Source organism: Pezoporus wallicus, unplaced genomic scaffold, assembly GCF_028554395.1.
Source record: "Pezoporus wallicus isolate ANWC-B61680 ecotype Strahan unplaced genomic scaffold, APGP_CSIRO_Pwel_v1 scaffold_2584, whole genome shotgun sequence".
Lineage (NCBI taxonomy): Eukaryota > Metazoa > Chordata > Aves > Psittaciformes > Psittacidae > Pezoporus > Pezoporus wallicus.
The window spans coordinates 5,641,040-5,666,095 of NW_026642851.1; the positions used below are offsets into that span (position 1 = coordinate 5,641,040).

Here is a 25,056-nt window from a genome sequence, read left to right on the forward strand (position 1 = left end):
TGTACAAGAAAGCTATAATCTGAAAATATCCCTATTTATTAAGGACTGTCCAAGTCCCCTTAGGCATATAATGGTCAAAAGCTTCAAAAGGAAATGCGCGTAACAGACTATCTGAAATAATATAATTTAGGATAGAGCTCAGACTACTCTGTTTCAGGGAATAGAGAAAAAGATGGAGAACACACTCCTCTAAGTAGTGTATTTTGGAGGGAAAAAACTGACATGAAATGTACAACCATACTAAAGCAAAAAGAGTCATCTAAGGCATGTTGGAGATGGCCCTTATGTTCCTGGCAATAAAGAACAGATGTTGGTACAAGCTACGCAAATCTTCCCAGGATCCCAGTCTGTGAGGGCAGCTGGCCAGTGAACAATGACACCTTTACTGGCCTTGGTACTGGAATGAGACAGCTAATGATAACACTGCTAAACCTGCCTACAGTGCACCATATATCGACCCAAAGAGCTCGCTCTGGCTTAACTTCAGCTGTCTACAAGCTGTCTACCCAGAGGACACAACCAACCATCTCAGGAAGACTGAATGAATTACACTTTGGAGATTCCAAGCTGAATAGTTGTATGATAAAGTCCAAAGCCTTGTCAACATACTCATCAACCTGTGTTTGTGCCTTTATCTGAAACACAGTATCTGCAAAAGGACATCTCTGCCCAGAGTAAGGAGTTGTCCTGAGTTTCCCACAGGAAAGCCAGATGTCCTTCTAGGATATCTAGTGATGAAACCTAGATGAAACTAAATGAAACCTTCTAGGTTTCATCAAAAGATTTTCATTCATTTTTCAAAATGCCTCTTCAAAATGCAATGGAATTTTCATTTGGTAAGTTTTCTATTCAAACCTGAAATTGATTTGTACAAATAATACATTCCACTTCTGTTACATGAACTACCTAATTATCAAATGGAAATACAGGAATATTTCCTACACTGGCCTAATTTTAAAGATATGGGCATATGACAATAAAAATGCTGTGTGCACACTGTCTATGTCTGTACATTCACATTTATATATAACCATATGCTGTAGGTAGTGCTACATGCCTTAGTAGGTACATACACATACAGGAACTCTCACTCTGTTTTGAAGAATTCCCAGAATGATGGGAGGGTCATTCTGAGCAGAGTTCCTAGACACTAACATCGCATAGGATGTGGGTGGCTGGAGCTGGAAGGGGTAGAGAGCTGCACTCCTTACTTGCTACATTTAAGTAAGCTCTTCTAATTTAATTTGTGCTCTTAGAAAAGAAGTGAACTGCATTGTGTTTGCACTTAAATAAACCACAAATGTTAAGATTAAATATAACCTAAGAATCACAATTTTTGCTTAATGATTAAACTGTCAAAGTCTGCCTAAATGAAGGAATCATTTTTAAAGTCCCTGCAAACACTAGGTTTAAATTATTTTCAAGACCTATAAAGAGACAATAGAAAACATAAACAGCCTGAATTGTTTAAAACATGTGTTCCCTGTAATTAAATAAGAAACATCTGTCTTGGGACTTTGGAAGTGGGTATAATCTATCCTCATTGTGCCTAAATCAGTTAGGATATAGCTTCCAATGATCAGAAGTAAAATTCTTTCTCGCTGAAAAGAATTCAGTAAGCATGCCACATGAGGCTCTTCAGGCAGCTGAACAGATGGAAAACCCCTTGCTGAAAGTACCAGCAAATAGCAATCCTGTGAGTTCCAGGATTCAGGGAAGTGTATGAGACATGGGTTTGGGGGGTTTGTCTTCTGAGCACTCAAACCCCCTTTTGCCCCAGTGTTTTCAAAATGAGGAATCTACTAAAAACACCGAAGCATTATTAAAAAAACAAAACAAAACCAAAACATGGCAGTTATTAAGATGAACTACACAGAGCTCCTGGAGGTCATAACTCCTGTTATTTCTCTGAGGACCATTAAACCCTTCCCCACAAGCGCACATGCATACAGCCTCCCAGGAGCCGGGTTTCTCCAGCCAACTGCAGATACTCAGCCCAAAGTGATACAACTAAAGCGAGCCCAAATGGAACTTGTGCCGAAGGGAGACGAGCATAGCCAAGCATCAGGCACAACATTCAACGATTCACTTACTGGTGTTATCAAAGGGTATCTGCCTGCACTGGGTGGCGGGCCAGGCGCAGTAGTACACCGCTCCTCCTTCCACTATGTCTGGCTGCGTGGTGTTGGCTTTGGGAGCTCCCACCAGGACACTGACCCTGCGAAACACACCGAGAAGTCACCGGGCGATGGAGACCAACAGGCGGCGGCGCAGGCACGGCGGGCCGGGGACTGTCACCCAAGGTATGCCCATCGCCTTCCCCGCAGCCCGCTCCCAGCCCCGGCCGAGCGGGAGGGGCGGGGGACGCTAGCTGGGGCACAGCCGGGTTCCCGCTACCCCCCGGGACCGCACTGAGGGAAACGACCAGCCCGGCGGCTGCGGCACTCACGTGCTGGGGTCAGGGATGTAGAAGTCCACCGAGTACCCGAAGTAGCTCCCCGGAGGCCCGCTGTACACAGTTAGCTTCTCCTCGTCCAGGTTGAAGGCCACCAGCGCCGGTGCCCAGAACAGCGCTAACAGGAGGAGCAGCGGGCACGGCAGACGCCGGCGGCGGGCGCGGCACCCGTGGCTGAGTCTCAGCATCCTTGCCCCCGCCACGGCCGGCTCCCGTGGGCAGAGCAGAGCAGGGCAGAGCAGAGCAGAGCAGAGCGGAGCAGCTGCCGTGAGGTGCCGCGGAGATCTGGCTGCCGCCGTGCTCTGGCGGCGGGACGGGGGCTGGCGGGGGAGGCTCGGCCACTCTCACCCCGCCGCAGCCGCCGCCGCTGAAGGGCCAGCCGCGCTCGGGCGCCCCCTGGCGGCTCGTGCTCGGCGCCCGAGGCGAACAGAGCAGTGCAGCCGGAGCCCCGCGGCTGTCGGCGGTCCTGCGGAGCCGCGGTGAGGCGGCGCCGGGAACGAGGTGGGTCAAGAGAGGAAGATCTTACTCGAGGAGTCAGCATTTGAAACCGTGGGTCCCCCCGCTGCCAGTTCGGGGCCGTCTCACCTGCGTCTCGGTCGCTGGGGGAGAAGCTGTCCCGGAGGTGTGGGCATCTCGGCCCAGCTCCCCAAGACCCCCCCTGGCGCTGTCTGCAGCACTTGCGGCTGCGGAGTGGCCTTGGGGCCTCGGAGCAGGGAGGGCAGAGTTCTCCATCCCGGCTGAACACCGTGCTCGGGTGTTGCATTGCACCTAACCAGGCTGCATTTGGGGAAACCGATTCATCTCACTGTGAAATTCCACCGGTGAAGTTGTGAGAAACGCTTGCTAAGCAGGACATCCCTTAACTTTGCCCCGCAGAGTTACCTGTGGCTCTGGACAGTCATGATCACAAGGAGACATGGCAGAGTTGAGGCTGGTGGAGTCTGGTTTAATTTCTTTCAAGAGTTTGAGCTGGAGTGATACCTGAAATTTGCTTTTAGGAAAGTAAAGTGCATAGGAAGAGAAAACAGACTTTCATCAGTGTTATGTGACCGTAAGCATGGCTGTTATTTTAACAAAGAGAAACAAACAGCAACCAAAACCACCTTCTAACCACAGGAAAGATGTAAATCCATCCACACAGTTTATTAGGAAATGCATTCCTCTGTAAGTTGCTCTGTTAGTGCTTTCTTGGCTACACGGAGTTTCAATATGCTGAAGGGGGCACCTTACACTGATGCAGAAGGAAAGCACTGTTGTAGTTCTTCACCACAGCTCTGTGCAGGGACAGGTGTCCTGCCTCTTTTCCCACTGAAATAACCAATACCACTTTATTGCATCTGATGCTGAACAGAGCTTTTAGAAAGCTCCTCTTTCTTCATAAAAGCAATTAAAAACAACAAAGCTGTGTAACTCCTGTCTTGATTTGTTCTGACCTTGCAAAGCCCACAGTAGTATTCTAGCTGGTTGTGTCAAGAATATGTAAAACCTGACTGCCTGAAATGCTGCACAGCTAATGAAGGATCACACCAACATCTGGAGGACACAGCCTTCTTGTATTTTTTCTGGCCAACTCAAAGATATGAAGGAGAAACATTTTACTTTCTGTGTATTCAACTCCATTAGGAGGAAAGAAAGGATTGTTTTCAGCTTTTATAATACAGATGTGTCCAAAGCAATATCAGAGAAAGATCAGAGAACTCATTTATAAATATGCCATAATAGAGCATACCTATGAAAGCAGCTGAGACTAGTTTGTTTTGTTCTGAGGTTCTGTTTTCTTTACTTTTGTGTTTATTTTATTTTAAGTGCTTTATGGCAAGATTATTCAGATAAGACTGACATTCCTGTTCACAAAAATAGAACAGTGTGTTTATTTCCAGCATTAACAGTGTGACCCTTAGCTGTCCCCACAGGCTTGTAATATCCTTAATTCTGCTAGCCTTACATTTGTGCTGACTTTACTCTTGCTGTTAAAGTGAAAAATCACCATCATTTTGTTATTTTACATTGAACAAGATCTAAGCACCAGTAATAAATTCAGAAGGACCCCAATTACTTGTTACTAGGTTAATGCCTACTCTTAAAAGGCAACATTTGAAAGTTGTGTTGCCTTTGCTAAGTAATAATTATGTCTTGCTTTTAGCACAACACTCTCCCAATACCTGTTTCCTTTTTCTTCATATTAAGAAATGAGAGTGTAGAATATTCCAAATTAATTCAAAAAGATAAACTGAAAGAATAACCTTTCTAGTTTTTGAAGGATTTGCAGTGTTTCCCTAAATAACCTGGACCTGTTCTGATCAGTGGAAGCTTATTCCAGACTTTGTTTTCCTCAGATTTTAGAAATGTTTGGACTGGACGTTGTGACCTGTGCTGCTCAAGAAGAAGCAGCTGCCCCCGTTGTTGGTAGGCTGAAGTTTGGTCTTCAGTGTACCTGTGACCTGTACATTAGCTGCTTGCAATACTAAACTAAAAAGTCTTGATAGAGTCTAGACATGACTTGGAGCCAGGATGGACAGCTTTTGTAAGAACATTTGGCCTAGAGTCCAAAAATCATTATCTACCCTACAGAATAGCTGGAACGTCACATGTGGGACCAAATAATATATGCAGAAAAATGCAAGATTCATATTGTGGATTTCCACATATTATGTGCAGTAGGTGAGGTCATTATGGTGTTTCCAATCTTAAAAGTAGATCAGTCAAGGCTTCTGTGGAAAGTTTTGTTGAAGCAAAACTTATATATTAGTATTTCATAGAAGGCTCTACTATGAAAGCTTTGATCTTATTCAGTAATGTACCTGCTGTCAGAGGAAGGGTATTTCAAGGAATAATACGGGATTATAACACAAATATTTCTAAAATTAATTACAATTTTACCATTAAATCTTTCCAAAAGGTGTCAGTACAGAAACTTAAGAGTCCAATTCCCATGGGAAACCTTACCTTTTCTCTTAGTTGTTTCCTAGTTTTGTTTCTGTAGGTAGGAAGTTTTCTCCAGAACTGTAACTGGAGCCATTACATAGGCAGCATTTTGTCTTTGTACTGTATTTTGTATTTGGAGACAGTCATCCAGTGAGACAACAAATGCACTGCGGAATGCATTGTAGTAGTGGAGGTTCTTGTTCCTGCTCATGAACTGTTGTGTAGACATACCCATTTCGCTACCATAATGGATTTTACTCCCGCATCACTTGCCTACTCTATCCAGCACCGTCTTGGGCTCCTTTTCCCTAGACTCATCACCACAACAAAAAGAGACAATTAAAAGCATACAAATGGCTCGGATAAACATTATTTCTAACCGTCTGAAAGATATAGCCAAGAACTTCAGCAGAAGTATTTAAAACCAAAGTGCTTTGCAAGTGCTTCAGTGGTTCACTCTTTTAAAGGGGTCTTCATGTGGATTTTAAGAATATTTACATTTGGATGTATACTGGCTGTTTACCTTGAATAGCTCAGGCTTTAACAAAGCAAAAATATATATAAGCCTTGAGCCTTCAAATATTACTCACCTGGGCTAATATGAGGCACTGGCAGTAGTCTTTCCATTATTTATTTAGCTAATTTTTCAGAGTGCCTGATTGTAAACTCCAGTATAAAAAGTAGTAACAATTTGTCTTTTACCATTCAACCAGCACTTGACCCCAAGACCTCTTTGCCTTCATCTCTTTTATGGAAGTTAAGTTTAAAGCAAAGAGGCACCAGCACCTCGCTGAACAATTTTCTGTCTCACAGGGCTTCAAGACATGAGACAGAGAACCCAGTTTTCTGGACCAGTTATCCAAGGCCCGCTAATACCATGTTGCACTTAGGACACCAGTTGTCTCTTGGAAGATACTGACCTTTATTTGGCAATTTAAACTGAACCACTGTGAAATACATAAAAAAGGTCATTCACCTACAGTAGTAATCAAAATACCATTTAATTGCAAATTTGTTTATGTGCTTTCTTTACAGTTAGCAGCATCAATTTGCTCTGGTTAGTTAGAACATGTATTTAATTCCATGGAATGCTGCAGACTTACAGACTAAGCCTCAATTTGCAAACTGCAATACATAAATATATATACACACACATATGTAGCTTATGTTTTTGGCACTTAGAGCGGTACAACCTCTGAAAATTATATAGGTTTCTGGTTATTTTTCTGTGGAAGCAAACTAGACATTAATGCCCCCATATTATAAGTCTGCCTTCTAAACAACCACACTCTTTTAGGGGACAAAAGGTGAATTTCCATAAAGTCAGAATCTATCCCATCTTGTTCATCAGGGAGGAAAGGACAGGAAGGTTCATTTGGCTGCAGCTCTTGGATGAGCTGGCCAAGTTCCATTCACCACTGTTAGTTACACTAGGCACTGTTAGCCTCTGTAGTCAAAAATACAAGAAGTAAACCAGAAGCCAGGTCTCAAATAACTGGGCAGAACAAAAAGATACAGGAATAAGGGTTCTTATACCACATTAAGCATCATCTACATTTCTCTGGAGTGTGACAGAAGTTTTAATCCAAACTAATGCTTACACACAGGTCTCAGCTGGGAATCTTCAGTTTTATTTATTGTTTTGTGAGACAGAACATAAATTGTATCTGACAGTGGACTAGAAAAAGGATGTTCATTCTAACAGATACGGGCTGTGATTCAGTGCAGGCTGTGTTGTTCAAGTCTATTACAAGCCAAGACAAATGGCAGAATCCAGGAAAAAGAGCAAGAGAAGTGACATTTCACCTTCCAAGGCATTGGTGCAAGTCTACCTAAAGACATTAACTGTGCAAAACCATCTAAAGCAAGTATCTGTCAAGCCTATTTTAGGGAAAGTAAATTTCCAGACTTGCCAGGCAGTCCAGAGGAAGAGAATCTGCTTTAATTATCCATCTGCTTTTCAGTGCAACTACTCTCACACAAGACTTTCAGCATCAGGCCCACACAGCAAGACCAAATACTAAGTTAAGTGGGTTAGAGAAGATGAATTAAGGAATTTCTTCACATTATTGTCACCTGCAAAGGAATTGTTTTTTCTAGAAGAGGAGATCTCCGAAAGAGTTAAGGCAGCTGCCGAGTTCTGCAGTTAGGAATGGTCACAGGAATTTCAGAAGTTCATTTTTAAACAAGTCCTCATTGAACCTGTTTCGTAGCTGAGGGGAGGCAGGACTTCACCAGTGACCTCTGTGAGACGTCACCTGGAGCTGTCCCTATGTTGCACAGAGCCAGTTCCAGCTGGCTCCATGATGGACTTGCTGCCTGACAAAGCTGAGGAAAGCTGGTGGTGTCTCTGTGATCACAAGTTTAACAAAGCATGAGAAATGCTGTGGGGCAGCTGGGAGGGAGGAGTGAGAATATGCAAGAGAAACAGCCCCACAGATCCCAAAGACAGCAACGAAGGAGGGAAGGAGGTGCTCCAGGCATGGGAGCAGAGATTCCCCTGAAGTCTACGGTGAAGCAGGTCGTCCCCCTGCAGCTTGTGGTGAAGAAGGCTGTTCCCCTCTGCAGCCCATGGAGATCCATGGTGGAGCAGATACCCACCTGCAGCCTGGGGAGGACCCCCATACTGGAGCAGGAGGATCCCGGAAGGAGACTCTGACCCTGTGGGAAGCCTGCTGGAGCAGGCTCCTGGAAGGACCTGTGGCCCCATGGAGGCAGGAGTTCATGCTAGAGCAACCAGTCAAGGCCAACCACCACAGATCTATACTGTTCCCCCACTTCCAGATGCAAACATGATACATTGTACAGTCTTGCAGAGGACATTTCTGCAAGGGTCACACACAGGATGTTCTCTTTCCACCACTACCACAGGCTTTACAGTGCACATTCTCCAACAAGGGTTTCCCCCCCAAAACTACATACCTCATTTTCAACCAAAATCAGTTTGTTTTCCTGCATGATGATCATTCTGGAGTTATATCGTTATTTACATATGAAAATAGAATCTTAAAAATTACCAACTCTGAATGTTAAATCAAACCCCGCTGGCAATAGCAGAGCCTCTGCAATCACTGTCAAGATGCAGTAAAATATCTTCCCCACCCCGAGATGTGCTCAACTCAAAACCTAACATTTATAAACCCATGTTCCCTTTTCAGTATCTTAGAGAAGCAGGGAACAAGTTTGATTAAAACCAAACTTATAACATCATGATTCAAGGAAAAGATTTTATTTTAGGGCTAACAAGTTGATAATAAATAAAGGAATATAATAATGTAATAACAGATGTTCTCATGCACTTAACACATACAGTAACGCTGGCTTACACTGCTGTTTGGACAAACTGAAAAGAGGTATTTGGCAATATTATAAGTTTGAATAGTTAAAGGATTATAGAACAAGAAATTCTTTCCGCCGTTTTTACATTTCTTTTATACAAATTCAAATAAATATTAATACATCTATTTTTCCTCAGATTTTGCTCACTTTTAACATGCCTGATAACTAAGCCACAGTAATGTACAACTGCCAAGAAAGAGTATTTATGAATTATACTTACTGATATTCCTAAAGATGTATCATATTGATGTGACATTGTGCAAGCTCTTTAGGTAAAATTCAATTTCAGGTAAAATTGCAAAAAATTTAAACTCATTAAAACATATCCAGTGCAAAGGCCAGTCTAGTCCACACATTATGGTACTGTAATGTAAGCCAATATAATTTAAATAATAGAACATGCTTATATGATTCAGAGGAAGCTGAGTATGTTTCATGTTTTAAAGATCTGACATCTAATATGCAGATTCTGCAGTATCAGACATTTTTCAAATCTTCATGAGATGGCAAAATAATGCTAAGACTTTAGGGTTTTTTTGTTTTAAGGATAACTCACATTAACAGTACTACAGTGGCCAAAAAAGACAAACTATTATAATAGAAATCAATCTGATAAAAAAATTAAATATTCCAATTAACACTGAAAAAGTGTTTGTAATCATTATTTACAATTCATCAATGATACCAGTGTATAATTCCACACAGTCAAAACAAACCACTTTCCAAGTAATACCACTCCTTGTATCTTCCTCAAAGATCCCGTGGTTTTACGTTGTCAGTTCAAGGAAGGTGATCGATCTGTGGTCCACAGTAATTCGATATATGGCCATTTGGTTTGCAAGCAGCGTTTTACAGGAGTGTCGTCCGTCTGCAGCATTGGTTCTTCAAAACCCATAACAACGGCTGTGCCTTCTACATACATGACCTGCCAAAATGAAACCAGTTATGGCAGCCCATGGCTGTTTAAGAACACTTAAGGTGAGATGATTATTTTCATTGGGCAGGAAACGGTTTGTTATGACACTTTTTTCTTTTGATTACAAGGATTAAATCCATGAAATTTTATATACTTTTTATTTCTTCTTTTAATGAAATTAGGTATGAAAAAAAAAAAATCTATCAAAACTCAAGTGCCTGAAAACCCTGATCAGGCCATATTCATTCCATTGTTAATTCAACAGTTGAGGCCCAAATTGGTATAAAAATTAAATAAGAAAATGCAACGCAAAAATTCTGTGACAACAGATCTTGTACTACTGTTGCACTTGCAAAGACTGAAACAGTTATTTCATAAGGGAAGTGTTTCTTAGACTTAACTTTATGGAGTTTTGATTTGCCATAAAATGCAACTTCTGTTGTAAACCAGCTCTTTTCAGAAAACAGTATTTTAAATGCTATAGGGAGAATCCTCAGAAAACAAAAATTTGTTTAAATTTTCTTGATTATGTGTATATGTTCAATAGCAAAAATAAATGCATTTGCCTACATTTTTGTGCATGAAACTGCTGAAGATTTCACAGGAGTAATTTTAAGGACTCATATCCAAGCTATGCCTTCTCACTTGAAGCCATTTTTGTTCCCCATGTCTATGAATGCCTTAACACTCTTCTACTCTAAATGCTAATTCAGGAACTCACATAAAAGCAGTCCTGGTGTGTCATGTGCACTCTTTCTTCCAAGAAAGCTGAAAATGAAACTTGTCATTTCCCCACTCCTGCCCCCCATGGTTCCAAAAAATATTGATTTTTGATGCAAATCTGGACTACTAAAATATAGCACAAAAAAAAATCCAAAAATCTCATTTGAGATGTAGGGTTACTTATACATGTTGCAATTTGTGTGACTCCATTGCCCTTTACAGTTCAGATACCACTTCTCATGGATAAGGATTGAAAATGCTCTATTCAAAATGTGCAGCTTAAAGAGAGAGGTAGATTAGCCAATTGGTCCAGTACACTACCTAAGATATGTTCAGGAGCACAACACAGTTTCCAATTCCAAAGATATCCTTTTGGAATAAAATTGCTGAAGTAGTAGTTTTGTAAAACCACTTTTGAGTATTTTGCCTGTAACTACAGTCAGTTTTGCATGCCAGTTGTTATTAGGGTTAGATTTGAGTTTATTAAATCTTACCTTTTCATTATAGTTCGATTGCTTCAGTCCATTGTAATGGTAAACAGTGAATGACTCCGAAACCCTAGAGTCCTAGTACAAAGAAGAGTTTCATGTGACACATACATTGTTGTTTCTCTTTACGAGACAGGTGCATTTAAACAGGAAGACTCAAGGACATCATAGAAAAAAGTACAATTTCTTTAAGATGACATGAAAATTTTGTTCATCTTACCTTTCTCATTAGAAATAAAAAAAAGTCAGTAAATTAATAAGTAATACTCCAAAAGCAAGTAATGATTTTCTGTGTACATCTGGACACTCTAAACCACAACTTCAGCACTGACCATGTAGAAACCATCCTAATCTTTAAAGTCAGACACCTTATGTACTAGCCATATTTGTGTGTATTTATGACTGTCTGGATGCTACAAAGCTAAATATTTACTAAGGACCAGATCCTATCTCCAGCCCTTCATTTCAGGGCTAAGAAGTAACTTACACCTGCACTTGCCTAACTGTAAATTACTTTAACTGTAAATTCATTGTGAAAACACCTGTTCAGCTGAGGCCTAACAGCAGATGTGCTGCAGTTGTCACCTTTACAATTCCAGGTGTTTAAATGCTTTAGTCCTAAAAGGACTGAAAAGCTTTGCATTTCACTGAATCAGGAAAAAAAAATCAGGTGCAATACAATCTCTTTTATGCCTAGTGGACCAGGCTCCAAACAAAAGCTTATCATTTTTTTAAGCAGACTGAGGTAAAGGCTGGAATGAGAAAAATCTACTTGGGTTACAGTATATCCATCAGATTACAAAAAGCCCTTATTCATTTTTCTCCTCTTGCATGATTCAAAACCCTTATCTCTGTATGGGTCTCTCACAGCAACACAAGCTGTTCAGTGGAGGGGTGGTGGTGAAAAGGAATAGTAAGTAGTAACTCACAGAAATTGCTTCACAGAGATAAATAAAATCGAGCTTTGCTGGGAAGACATGAGGACACTTATTCTGCTCACCAAGGAAGGTATGCTCATCCTGAAGGAAAAGAAGTGCTGCTTTCCAGTTCCTGCCCCATGGATGTCAAGAATTTTGTGCAGCAATTGTTTCCCAAATAGTGGGCTATCAGGGAATTGAGGAATCCCTCTCTCCAAGCGACTGCCCAAAACAGCACTAAGGAGTCAGGCTTGCTCTCTCAGGCTGAATGATCTTTGTTTAAGCCAACAGCTTTGAACAGGAAAGCTGAGGTACCTTCCTGCTTTTGAGGTGGCATTTAGCACTTTCTAAGAGAGTAAGAATGGGGTTTGGAATATTCGCATCAAAGAAGGAATCAAATCTATATCTCAGCACTAGCTATGTGTTATTGTATAAAGAGAAACATTAACAATTCCAACTATCACTAGCATCTGCTGTTTCCTCACACTGTTTTAGAGAAAGACACTCATCTTCATTTCTACAAAAGCCTCGAAAGAAGTACTCCTCTCAGCCCTTCTCTTGCCTCCACCAGCCTATCTTTCTGTCCCTGGAGAAACTTTCCCCCTTCTGCTGATAGAAGCACTGGCATGGCCATGGCACAAACCTCCATAAACCTCCAAGGAGAGCTCCCATCTGGACCAGCTCCCTGTTCTGGAATTTTCCATTACCCTGGCACACACACTGACTTCCACATATGCTAAGCATAACTCTTAACACAACTTTTTGTTAAACTGTCAAAAATTTTACATTATTAGAGATACAATAAAAATAGTTTTAAAGATGCTTGTAATCTTTTCCCATTTGCTAGCAATTACAGCAGACAAGAATGATAAAAAACAGCATGGTCATTTATTCTCAGAAAAAACAAATTTATGTGAACTTTCTGAGGAAGGAACCAGTTCAGTTTCAAATGCAAAGTGATCATATATTTCCTGAAGTTGATTTTGGAACTTGTTGCTACAATGGAGTTTCCTTCCAGTATAAAGCTGACAAAATCATGGACAACTTATGCAAAATGGAAGCCTCCAGTTTGTTGTACAATACAAGAAATCATTTGCTGGTCAGCTGTTCTGAATGCAATACTTGTTATTAGAAACAGTTCTGTGATACTGATGGAAGTGTTTAATGAATCAAAAATACAAGAATAGACAATGCTTTGCAGCAATAAAGTGCTACTGATACCTGCTCAGGGAAGAATTCTTGCAGAAAGGGACCCAGTAATATGATGCCCAGTCCTTCTGGGTCTAATTTGGTCTTCATGAGGTTTACACTGTGACAAAAACATTGAATATAAAAGTATGAGTAAGACATTTTTATTATTGCCTAAGTTACGCTGTGCTACCACAGTACTGGCTGCCAAATATAGCAAAACCATCCTATTTTTAATCGTGACAACTGCACCAGAATGGCATGCAAGTTGCCAAAACACAGTTATTTTTAAATAAAAGTAATTTGTTATTTTAAATTAAGTAAGTGCTAATTCTGAAGGACCACCATATTTGGTAAAATAATTTGAAACCCATATAATCTAAAACCAGGTTTACAACCCAAAAGGTGTTTTGCTATCTTGGAAGCATTCTTGAACTTAAGAGACATAAACCAGTCAGCTTTCAAATACAGCTCTGTAACTGCCAAGCAACCTGTTTTTAAATGGAGACTTGAAAAACCTCCAAGATTTTCTCTAAGTACACTGAAATAAAATTAGAGTTTAACAGATACATTTCTTATTTACATCACATCCTTGATATCGAAGAAGCCAAACCCAATAAATAATGAAAATATTTACAGTTCTAATCTGACAGCCTTACTGCACGAATCTGGTACCATTTCAGGTCACTACAAATGAATGTCAATTCTAACTTTTTATTTCTATTTAAGCAATATATTTCTACAGACATCAGATCACTTAAACATTTATCTGCATCTGCCTATCCTTTTGGCTAAGTTACAAGTTGTACCATACACAAGAATGTCCTCATCGGGTCAGACCGACTGAGCGTCTTGCCAGTATGCTCTTTCTGACACTGGTCAGTAGTGGATGCTTATGATAGAGTACAACAAGAGAGACAGTGATATCCTTAGTTTACCCTCCCCATTTCCAGCAGTCTGCTGTTCAGACATCTTCAGTGAGAGGCAGTACAGAAAACACAAAAGTATATACTTCCTCTTTCCGTGAACGTGCCTAATTGGCTCTGAACCCACATACACTTGTGGCATTTCATAACCTCTGCTCACAAAATTAAACTACAGATTCTGGGAATAAGTATCTCCTCCCGTTTTGAACCTGTCACCTGATCATTCAGTTTAGTAACACCTCATTTTTGCATTGTGAGAAGCAATTAACAATCAGTTTGTATTTATTCAGAAACCCCTGATTTTACAAACCACTCTTACATGCCAATGGCTATCTCTCTTTTCCAGGTCAAACAGTCCTAACCTAGTTCTTCCTTGTACTAATGCCATCCTTAATATTAATTATTAATAACTTTCAATTAGCCTTGTTGCCTGATGACTTTCTACAATGCTCTTTTTAAGATGGAGTGAAACATCATACATTTATAACATCAATAATCAATTACATTTATAACATGGAAACATCATACATTTATAACATGGCATAATTTCTAGAAATCCCACTCTATGTCTGTCTGCTACTGAGAATCATTTTAAATCTAAGATCTATTTCCTGCATTATAATATCTAGCTCACAGGCCAACAATGTTTATGTAAAATCAGGATTGTTTTATTCCCTGTGCAATCATTCACTTTTGTTGTACTGAGACTTCTCCGTTAGCCCATCTTCCAGTCTCCTGGCTTTGACTGGCTTAAAGAAAGTACTACTGGTTTTTACTTTATAACTGTGCAGATTAGTCTTCAGAAGATTTTAATTCTGCTTTATTTTGTATTTAATGTTCCATAAATATAGATTCTTCCCTATTTTTTTTCATGCAGGCACTACATTTTCCTTTCAGGAGACAGCGTCTTAGCTTCTCATAGCTGCCTCTTTTACCACGTAGGCCTTTAACCACTTACGTCTCTTTCACCAGTGTATGTGGGCAGAAAGTGTCTTTCTAAGATATTTTCGATTACTGCTGCAGGTAAGCATTTTACCTTTTGGCTACCAGTTATGTGTCTTCGTTTTTAATTTTTTAGCAGTTTCTTGGTCCTAACATAGTACTAGCAGTAAATTGCTTGGCTTCTTTTTTGTTTCTGCGCCGATTCACACAGAATATATCACGTAATTCTCAAGAGTGGCTCTATTAAGGAGCTTGGAAGAGGAGTTTTAAGGTTCTTAAGACTGAATGTGGTATTGTGATAATCCTATAAACTCTCTTAATTTAATAGCTAGAAAAAAAAAAAAGACATTTCACTATTCAAGTGAAACTACAACTGAGGATTCGCAAGATACTGGACTTTAAACCTTCTATTCCTCATTCTTACTCTCACTTTAAGATATTTCAGTAGCTGTCTGAAACCTGCTGAAATTCTCAAAATCCTTAACAGAGTTGTAAAAACACTGTGTTTGTAAACAGAACCAAGGCAGTAAAGTTAACTTTGAAAATGCACTTAAAATTCCATAATGAAATTAAAACAAGCTATATACTCACTAATGAAATATAAGAACTGTTTAAAAATGCAGAGCCATGCTGTTTTTAAGTATGGACAGTGTATAAAAGCTAAACCAGTTAAGCAGGAGGGGAGATTTAATAAAATTTGATTGCTGTTTGAGGCTTTTTCATTCAGCAAATAGTTAGCACTGTTCAGTGTTACTGATACTGCAGCAGAGCTACCAAGACAAGTGTATGTGCATGCTCCAGTCACTTCAATAAGAGGCCTAGCATCTTAACTGAAGAGGTTATGAATACTGGGGTGATGATACTGATGGCAATTGCACTGTAATGGATGAGAAGTGTTTGGGGACAAAAGCCTCTAGCACTAGTCAAACAGACAGATAGGATAAAATGTTTTAAACAAGCTAAACCTAGATTGACAGATGTACTCAACTCCGTGCCCTAAAGATTATCAGATGTTTTTTTAGAAACAAACAGACAAAACCAAACAAGAGACCTGGGTTGTTAGATGTATTTACTAAAAGACTAGAAAATTTTACTAAAATCACAGGCAGTGGTGTTGAGTACTGGAATGGCTAAGCCACCTTGGTAATTCACATCTGCCCTACGAAGTTTTCCCTTCTATACTTCTTAACCTCTAAGCAGGTCTGAATATTACTCATCTTGAGATTCTGAGAAGCTCGAAGACTTGGATTAGATGATCACAAAGCATTTCCATTTAGTTCTTGAACTAAAAATGCAAGGAGTACACTTGGAAGCAATGACTTTATTTTTACCTAAAAACAAGCAAACGAACAAAAAACAACCAGAAAAACCTGTGTGGAACAGATAGGACATCTTAAGTAGGTCCCCAAGACAGTAATAATAGACAACGAACAAATTAGACAACATTTAAGAGGAGGTGATGATTTGGTCATGTTTTTCAATATTGCAGACCTTCTGACTGGCTCCTCCTACACCATTTTGTATTTGATGTGCTATGGGCAACAAAATAGGCCAGGGCTATGCCACAAATACCCTGAAGGCTGAACATCCAAACAGAAAAAATGCTGAATGCAAAAGGAGGATTTTTGTGGATTTACTGAGGCAGCAGAACAAAATGGCCAAAAGAAAGCTTCTGACACCTATTAAACTAAGGCTTTTTTCTTTACCTCACTTAAAAACACCTACCGTATCTTTTGCAGATTTCACCATGTACTAACATATTATGAATGCCAGCCTTTTGGTCTTGGATTTTTTCCGGTTTTAGTTTCCTGGGTGTCTTTTGATTTCAATTTTCACTCCTACTCTTCATACAGAACAGCTCAGTAAACTTTGTTGTATTTAGTAACGTTTGAAAGGACAAAAAATGGCATCAATCAAATCTCAGAGAGCTGTGGTAAGCAAACTTGCAGTTTCCAGAGCCATTCTACAGGAAGAACGGGTTTAGACCCCAATAAACTAGACTCTGTGTCTTCAAAAGGGCAGAACCATCTTTTGGAGAGGTAAAAAAGTTCAAGCACATAGTCCTCCTAAACATTTAGCAGCAAAACATGGTAAGCTTTGACACTGAAGGTTGTTAACTGCTGCCACTGAATATTAGTCCTGATCCACATTAAGATCTAAAATAAATAACTTTTTCATTTGATAGTTTTAACTCTAATCCTAGAAATCAAGATGTCATCTCTGGAAACAAATGACAATTATAAGCACTACAGGGTACTGAGTGCTGGTGAAAACAGAAGTATAACTAAAACAGTTTCAGCTCCAAACTGTGTAGACAGATCCAGGGCTAATCCAATGCTATTCTGCCTTTGAATACCTAGAATGTTTGGCTCTTTTATCACAGTTTCACTGTCACCCAACATATGGGAATATCTTCAAAATTATCTCCTCAATATATAGTAATACAGTAGATGAGGGGTTTTTTTGGTTTCTAATTATCACTACAAAAGTTAGACATTTTAATTTTAATTCCTCGTGTTTAATTTAAAGCTGACTTAAACACTCTAAAATAACACTGTCCCCAGAACGCAAGCTAGAAAAGTCCAGAAGACCCCCCCAAATTATAACTGACACATGGTTAATTGAAACCAGAAAAAAAAACTTAAATTATAATTACTGTGTGGTTAAACCTCTTTAGTAATTAAATTTCATTGTACTTACTATTCAGGATCTGACACAAGGTCCAGAGCCTTCATTACGTCTTCTAGTAGAGAGTCAGATATAAAACCATTATCTGAAGAAGTAGCAAAGCTCCTCATTAGGAAAAGAAACAAGCTTTCCAGAAATACACATTTTACTCAAAAATACAAATATTGCATATATTTATCTTTAAAATTCACAAGCGTGAGGTTCTAGAAGGAACATAGTTTTCAAACACTTCTCTCCCTCTTCAATAAAGAAAGAGAACTGTAACACAGAAACTCTGTTTATCCATTCATACACTCAGCAGCTTAATACTCACTAAGAATTCAATCTTTTTATATCAATCTCCATCTCCACTAGATACCTTGGGACAACAACTGTATTTTTTTTCGATTAATTAAACCGGCACCTGAATGGCAGACATCTGCTTTCCAAAACATAAGAAAATTTTCTGTGTATGCCACATACATTCAAGAACAAAATTTCATGAAGAATGCAACCACAGTGGATCAGTTATTTTAAGAAAATGTAACATAAGGGAAATCAAATTATATTAAAGCTTTATGTTAATTAGAAAGAACATTACAAGGTTAAAAATCTTATGCTACAAGAACTCCACAGCATTATACGCAACCTCCCTTACTATAGAATCCTCAGGAAATTTCTTCACATTACTTGTAGATTGACTTCCATATAGAAAACACCTACTCTTACATATTAAGTATTTTATTCTTCTCTTAATCAGCTCAAGTATAAACAGGGTATTACCCTGGCATGGAATTTGAAATGGATTTGAAAGTGCAGTATTTGGAACAAATTTTAGAAAATGATGGTCCTCTTTTTTGAAGAGATACCCTACACAATGCAGAACTCATCACTACCTGGAATCTGTCTCTGCTAGTGAGTACGTTTCAACAAAAAGTCTTATTTCAACATGAAGTACAGCCCTTACCCTCAGGGTCGTATGTCTGGAAAACCCTTCTAGCTTGTTCCGAAGGCGCTTCAGGGGCAACAAGAGCCATATCCTTAGGAGAAAAAAAAAAAAAAAAAGGAAAAAAAAAGAAAAAAGCTTTCAGAATATTCTTAATTCAGATCCAGATTACTAAGGAAATGCTTAGCCATGCTACACAGAGTTGGACATTAAATTAATGAAAATGTAAATACAACAGAAGAAAAATTCAGGTCATTTGGCAATATTGCTGATATGTTAACGATTATTCCACAGACTTCTAGACATATTTTACTAAGTCTTTTCGTGCACATGTTGTGGCACAAAAGCTAATTGGAGAATATATATATTATGTGGAGTTTTAGATTTATAGTATTGTTCTTTGTGTCAGAAAACACACATACACGTACCCAGTGAAACTGAGTGTACTATGAATATAATGAAATATATAAACATTATTTAGATAGAAAACTGTTAGAGAATGTTTTAAAGCCCATCTCATAGAATGGCAGAACATCAATTCATTAGCTGCATGAAAAAGTATGATTTCAACAGCAGCTATTGTAATATTTCTATTTATCTGTGACTTTTTTAATCTCAAATACAATCATGCTTTCCAAAACATATGCGGAGGCACACTATTGAAAACCAGCAATAAACACAGCCCTCTGGTTTTATGCCCCCAAAATTACTAGGAAAAAAAGTGAAATTGGTAAGTTACTTACGAGAAGTTAAAGGTGGCATAAATAGTAAGAAATGCACCTATTCAAGACACCCTTTAATCTAAAAGGATATAAAGATCTGATGTTCAAATAGAACATAAAACTCCAAAACAGAGCTCCAAAACCTAATTGCTAGGAGTACTTTAATTCCTACATCTCCTCTTGCAAATTTACAATCACCCATGTAGTTTTTCACAAAGAAAGGAAAATGAAAAACTTGCTCAGAGGGCAACACTGCATTTGGCAATACCAGTGCCAGTTTTAATTCCCGTCAAAGTGAAAACATGGTGTTACCTGCTGTGCTGTGAACAGTAAAAATAAAACCCTAGAAATAGCAGCACTGACATTACCCTGAGTAATATTCAACTCTGAGAAATGTGCTTTTTTCGTATTGTATTAAGTGAACTAATTTGTTACAAACCAAAAAGTTACGTTAAAGTCTTTTATAAAGTATATGTTTTGGGTTTTTTTCCTGTTCACTTCCTGTTCAGCTCAATTTTGCTTTCTGAAGATGACTTAGATTTTCCTGAAGCAGAAAATCATGACACCATCCTCTCATTATACCTGTATGTACTAACAGTGAACTTTGGTTTAAACCATACGAGTCTGTAAGTGTGAAGGAAAGCCCAGAAAAGAAATCAGAAAATGCAAAATTAAAAGATGCATAATGACCTACTGTTCTTTTAACAGATTAAGAGACCTGCTTCGGGGAAGGAACAGAAGCAAATCATACATTTGACCAGAATTCCACTCTTACCCCGTTTCACTTAATAGCTGACTCCAAACCAGTCAAGAATTTTAAGTATACACTTAATGGCTTCCAGCATATACTTAACTTTCCTGAATGAAAGCCAACTGCCCAGGACACACCAATAAGAGTAATGAGAAACACAACATATGCTTAAAAATAATAGGTAACAGTTTTACTTTGAACAGATAAATGATGTAGCTATTTCTGACATAAGGTGCAAACAATGGGGGGTTACAGAGCTCCTCTCATTTCCATGTAGAGGAGAGACAAGAATTTGGTATTTATACAGAATTATATTAGACAAGAAAGAGACATCTGTGCTGTCTTCCAAGGCTCTAGATCAGTAGCCCATTATATGCTTTCACTCCTAAGGGCCACTCCATTGCCACTTGAGCACAATGCAAAACATCTACATTACAAAGTGAAGCAGTGCATAGAGGGAAGGACTGAAGTTCAATTTGCTGTGATGCACTGAAGGGGGTATCCACACTGCAACTTTACTGGGAATGAAGTTTGTGCCAAATATCAGATTAGGAAGAATTTCTCCACTGTGAGGGTGATGGAACAAGTTTTCCTGAGGAGCTGTGGCTGCCCCATCCCTAGCAGTGCTCAAAGCCATGTTGGACGGGGCTTGGAGCAACCTGGTCTAGTGGAAGATGTGGCAGGGGGGTTGAAACTAGATGAGCTTTGAAGTGCCTTCCAGCCCAAACCATTCTATGACTCTGTAACTAGAACACCTACAGAAAACCAGTACTTTAACAGTATCTTCATGTTTATGTATGTTCAAATTTTTTTTCTTAAAGTACATTGTAGATAAAGAGACCATAGTGCTTTAATAACATCTACAGCTCAACATAAATAGGTTCATGATGCCAAACTATGTATAAAGTTGTGCAGTTGTTCAGTATATATTCTCTGTGATTCTCTATAATAACTCTTCTATAACTGGTAATGCTAATGTGATTATATAAGGTACACACATACACCGTAAGGTTTGATAATATGTGACCAACTCTTAAATAATTTGGAATACTCCAGAAGTTTAATTTTTTGGGGTCAGTATTACAGAACATACTAAGTAGGAGTAGATTTCACTATCAGTAAATAACAGTAAACTACTGCAAATAATTCTCAGTTTAAAATTGATGGTGCCGTAGTATATACAGCTTATTAACACAAAATGGTCACTGATTTTAATATTCGGGGTTTAATTGTAACAAGGGGATCTTTTTTATGGTAGGCTCCCATTAATGATTAGCAGCTCATGGAGCCACTGTAACAAGGGAGAACTCTTAAAATTTCCATGGTATGGAAGGATATGACCAATGTAACTTCCAACTGCACAGACATATTATTTAAAATGCAAACTACATAGTTCTACTTTGGTTTATGAGCATGCAGTTCTTTCCATAAAATCTTAATGTAATCCAAGAATAAAGACTATCATTATCACTGTCCTCCCTCCCCTCAAATTATCTTGTTAATGCTGTTCTTTCCACAGTTTCATGTGACGCAAACCAGATTTTTTAAAATAAATTTCCTGCAACTACCAATTTTTTTTTTTTTTTTTGATAGACCAATTGCAGAGTGTGCATTTCTGTTGGCATTTTGGCTTTCCAGGTTACTTCAGTTATTTTAGTCACCGAATGCACTACTTAATACTGAAAATTCTCTATGTCTTTCAACTGAACTTTCAAATATGGTAAAGCCTCCCAATTATTACATATTAATGCTTTTTATTCATTGAATGTGATTTACTGATACTCTAAGCAAGTCATTTCAGGGGGAAACTTAAAGTTACCTGTGTTGGAGACACTACCAAAATCCTGCATCTCTTATCTTCAAAATAATTCTAGCTTTCAACTGAGACTGTTGTACTATAAATAGTTAAAACCACAAGATTTTAACCCTGTATATACAAATCCCATGCATTGTCTAACTTCAGATGTCACTCACTTCCAGTATCCAGAAAACTTTAAAAGTTCAACTAGTCCATGTATTTGTTTCTAGAGAGAAAAAAAGTAACATAGCTCTTTCAGGCAGCAAAGCTGAAAACGTGACAAACATCTAACAAAAACATACTTCAGCTGCCCAAGCTGGTATTTCATCATATGTGCCAAAATATATCCCTCACCCCAGCCTTATGAATTGTATTTTGATGTATCCCATGCATTGAAAGTTCCATATAAGGGAATCCCATCAACAGTTAATTATAATAATTATTTCCAATACCAAGTACAACATGTCACAAAAATCATGTTTCACTCGCTGGCTCTTGTGATACACAAACAAGTCATTTTATATAACTTTGAAAATTTATTCTCATCAGTAGTACCAGTTATTTTAAGATTCCATGTTTACCCTCAGAGGCAAAAAATACTCTTTGTAAGTTTTAATGAAAACGTTCCAGAAGTTTTCATTCTCCAAACCAAAAGCAGGACATAATGGCTAAGCCACGCTGAAATCCTGGCTAAGAATTTTTACAAAGATCCCACCCTGAAAGACCTGTTGCCCTTGAAAATGAAATCTGTTTGCATATGGACTGCTCTACAGTTCTACACCAGCACTGTTGAGTGATATGTGGAAGAATTGCATATTGTAGCACTAACCTCCTTCTTAAAAATTTGCCTAAAGACAATATAGAAACACCGATAAATTCTCAATTTGCTATAATCAGATCTGCAAGAACAACGATTATTTAATCCAGTCTTGTATTACAGAGAAAAACATGTATTTTTCAATCCTATAATCAGTGGCTTTCAAGCTATCAAGTTTCCTAAAATGGTTTCCTAAGAAAACAAGGTTGATGAGATCTCTGAAACCAATTCCCATCTCTCTAGCTGACTTCTGAATCCATTGCCCAATTTCCATGTTATTTAACAGACAGAATGGGGTCTCATGACTTCTTGTTGAAAGTGGAAGCCAAGCAAGGAGGAAACATACTGGTTTGTGTGCCCACCGAGAGGGAAGAGGGAAGGCAGAATCCTGCTGTGAACTGCTATGTTGGGCAACAGGTAGACAACCATTCAAACACTGCTGGCCCAAGCCCAGACCTGGACTGCACACTTGTCTCCTGTGGACTACCACAGGAGACAAGTGGTGGGTTATTATAGCAGGTATGAGTGTGTGGGAGTGGGAGAAAGAGAGGTGCAAGACAGAGATGGAAATTGAAAGATTAAAAATCACTTCAGAAAGGGTCTAGGAGACAAGCTGCTGGAAGACGGGCTTCAGATGGTTTGTTCTTACCTATGGGGAAGTTTAGGTTGGATATAAGAAGGAAATTCTTTCCTGTTAGGGTGGTGAGGCACTGGAATGGGTTGCCCAGGGAGGCTGTGAATGCTCCATCCCTGGCAGTGTTAAAGGCCAGGTTGGACGAGGCCTTGGGTGATATGACTTAGCGTAAGGTGTCCCTACCCACTGCAGGGGGGTTGGAACTAGATGATCCTAAGGTCCTTTCCAACCCTAATGAATCTATGATTCTATGTGCTTTGACACAGAAACGCTTACGTGTGTAGTTTTAAATTAGCTTAAAGTAGTTGCACTGCCAGAAGCAACCTTGGATTTCTTCAGAGAAATCCTTTATTAAGGTTCACATCACTCTTGAGGGCTTCAGAGATGGCAAAACATTTGGTGAAGATACAGACTGTTCTGACAGATGCTGGGGAGGGAGATGGCAGCAAAAGACCACATCAGAAATCCAAAAATCATTTGGTAAAAGCATGGGTCCAATAAAGAGGAGAATAATGGGTAGTTATCCCATTATCCGTGCCACTTCCATGAAGGATCCCTGAAATGGGACAGAGTTGGAGAACTATGCTGTAGCAACAAACCTGTAAATTCCATACTAAAGCATTTGATGTTACTTGACATAAATGTCAGTTGAAAGACTGCCAGTTGGGCTCTGAACAGAAAGATGGGCAATGAAGACTAGTTCAAGACTCCCACTGCTGTTTACGGACATCATCTGCACCAACAGTCTGGAAGGGCTGCTACCCGTAATTGTTGCAGTGGTAGTATCCTCTACAAACTGCTCACAGTGCTTTTCCTGTGCTGGCTGGTGGAATATGAAATTGGTCTGCGGCATGTTATCTTCTGTGATAGAAGACATTAAAAGTGTCAAACTAGTGGAAAATACCCATAGAATACTAGGAAGAGTAAAAGATTTTACTGCTTGAGAGCTGTATACAGAGAAACTGAAAGAAACATCCTTGGCTTAGTTGTCCCTACACAAGAGCACTGTAGCCACAACTGTTCCCACTTCAGAATGGTAGGTGTCTAAGATCATATACTGTATCCTGCTCAGCCCTGAAAAGGGACTGTGGTCTACTTGGGATTCAGAAAAAGCCACAAGAAAATCCTTTCCTTGAACAAGGGAGGAAAAAGACAAAGGGAAGCATGCTACCTCCGTGGTAGCAAAGTTCTTGTCACAGGTTAGATAATAAAATACAGGCCTTCTAATTCAGACCAGTAGAAGATGACACAGTTTATCTGGAAGTGTTCAAAGGGTAGAGGTGGTGGTGAAGAAACACTCATGGTTAGCAATTTGTTTCAGCAAGGTTGCTGAAAGGAAGCAAGCTGGCTCTAGTTGCACTCTGCCTTGTGAGTAAGAGTGAAAGGACTGCATTTACTTGGCAGTACCTCCATCACCTTGCTGGTACTGCAAATGAAGAGAGCTCTTAATAGGGCAAAATGAAAAGGTACATAAGGATAACTACTTATTGAGATCCTTTTTCACCTTCACCCATACTACCCAGTCAAAAAAGGAAGCCTACTTGATCCAAGGGTGGGGTGAGGCTGTAGAGGAAAAGCAAACACAAACCAAAGAGCGAGAATTAGTAATACTGAGATCTACAGTGAGCACGCTCTTGGCCTATCCATCTGGAAAGCAGGGCTTAGCATACACTCAGCTAAGTTACGGAAATCCTAATATAAGGTCCATTCCTGTGGGAGAGGATGGTTTAATGAGACAGTCATCAAAAAAAGCCACAGCACTGCAGTCTTTCAAAAACTAGAGAAACTCAAACTACAGTTACATTGCCACAGATGATGTTTTTTTTAGTTCAAAACACTGCAAGAAGGTAACAATTCACTTGTTGACACACACAGTAAGAGCTTTTTCACCACGTTTCCTGC

General features: G+C 39.2%; 2 protein-coding genes across 9 annotated transcripts in view; both read right to left on the reverse strand.

The window, feature by feature from the left end:
* ITGA8 (integrin subunit alpha 8) overlaps window positions 1-2,694 on the reverse strand; it is a 109,877-nt gene extending 107,183 nt beyond the window's left edge. The window contains exons 1-2 of the mRNA XM_057432504.1: window positions 2,450-2,694; window positions 2,094-2,218 (exon numbers count right to left, since the gene is read on the reverse strand). Of these exons, the coding sequence (XP_057288487.1) occupies window positions 2,094-2,218; window positions 2,450-2,643 (319 nt within the window). The 5' untranslated portion in view covers window positions 2,644-2,694. The remainder of the gene's footprint in view (window positions 1-2,093; window positions 2,219-2,449) is intronic.
* Window positions 2,695-8,593: 5,899 nt separating this feature from the next.
* MINDY3 (MINDY lysine 48 deubiquitinase 3) overlaps window positions 8,594-25,056 on the reverse strand; it is a 52,010-nt gene continuing 35,547 nt past the window's right edge. For all 8 annotated transcript variants that reach the window (XM_057432889.1, XM_057432892.1, XM_057432890.1 and 5 more), the window contains 5 exons: window positions 18,454-18,526; window positions 17,520-17,592; window positions 12,985-13,072; window positions 10,853-10,924; window positions 8,594-9,644 (listed from right to left, as the gene is read on the reverse strand). In XM_057432889.1, the coding sequence (XP_057288872.1) occupies window positions 9,495-9,644; window positions 10,853-10,924; window positions 12,985-13,072; window positions 17,520-17,592; window positions 18,454-18,526 (456 nt within the window). In that variant the 3' untranslated portion in view covers window positions 8,594-9,494. The remainder of the gene's footprint in view (window positions 9,645-10,852; window positions 10,925-12,984; window positions 13,073-17,519; window positions 17,593-18,453; window positions 18,527-25,056) is intronic.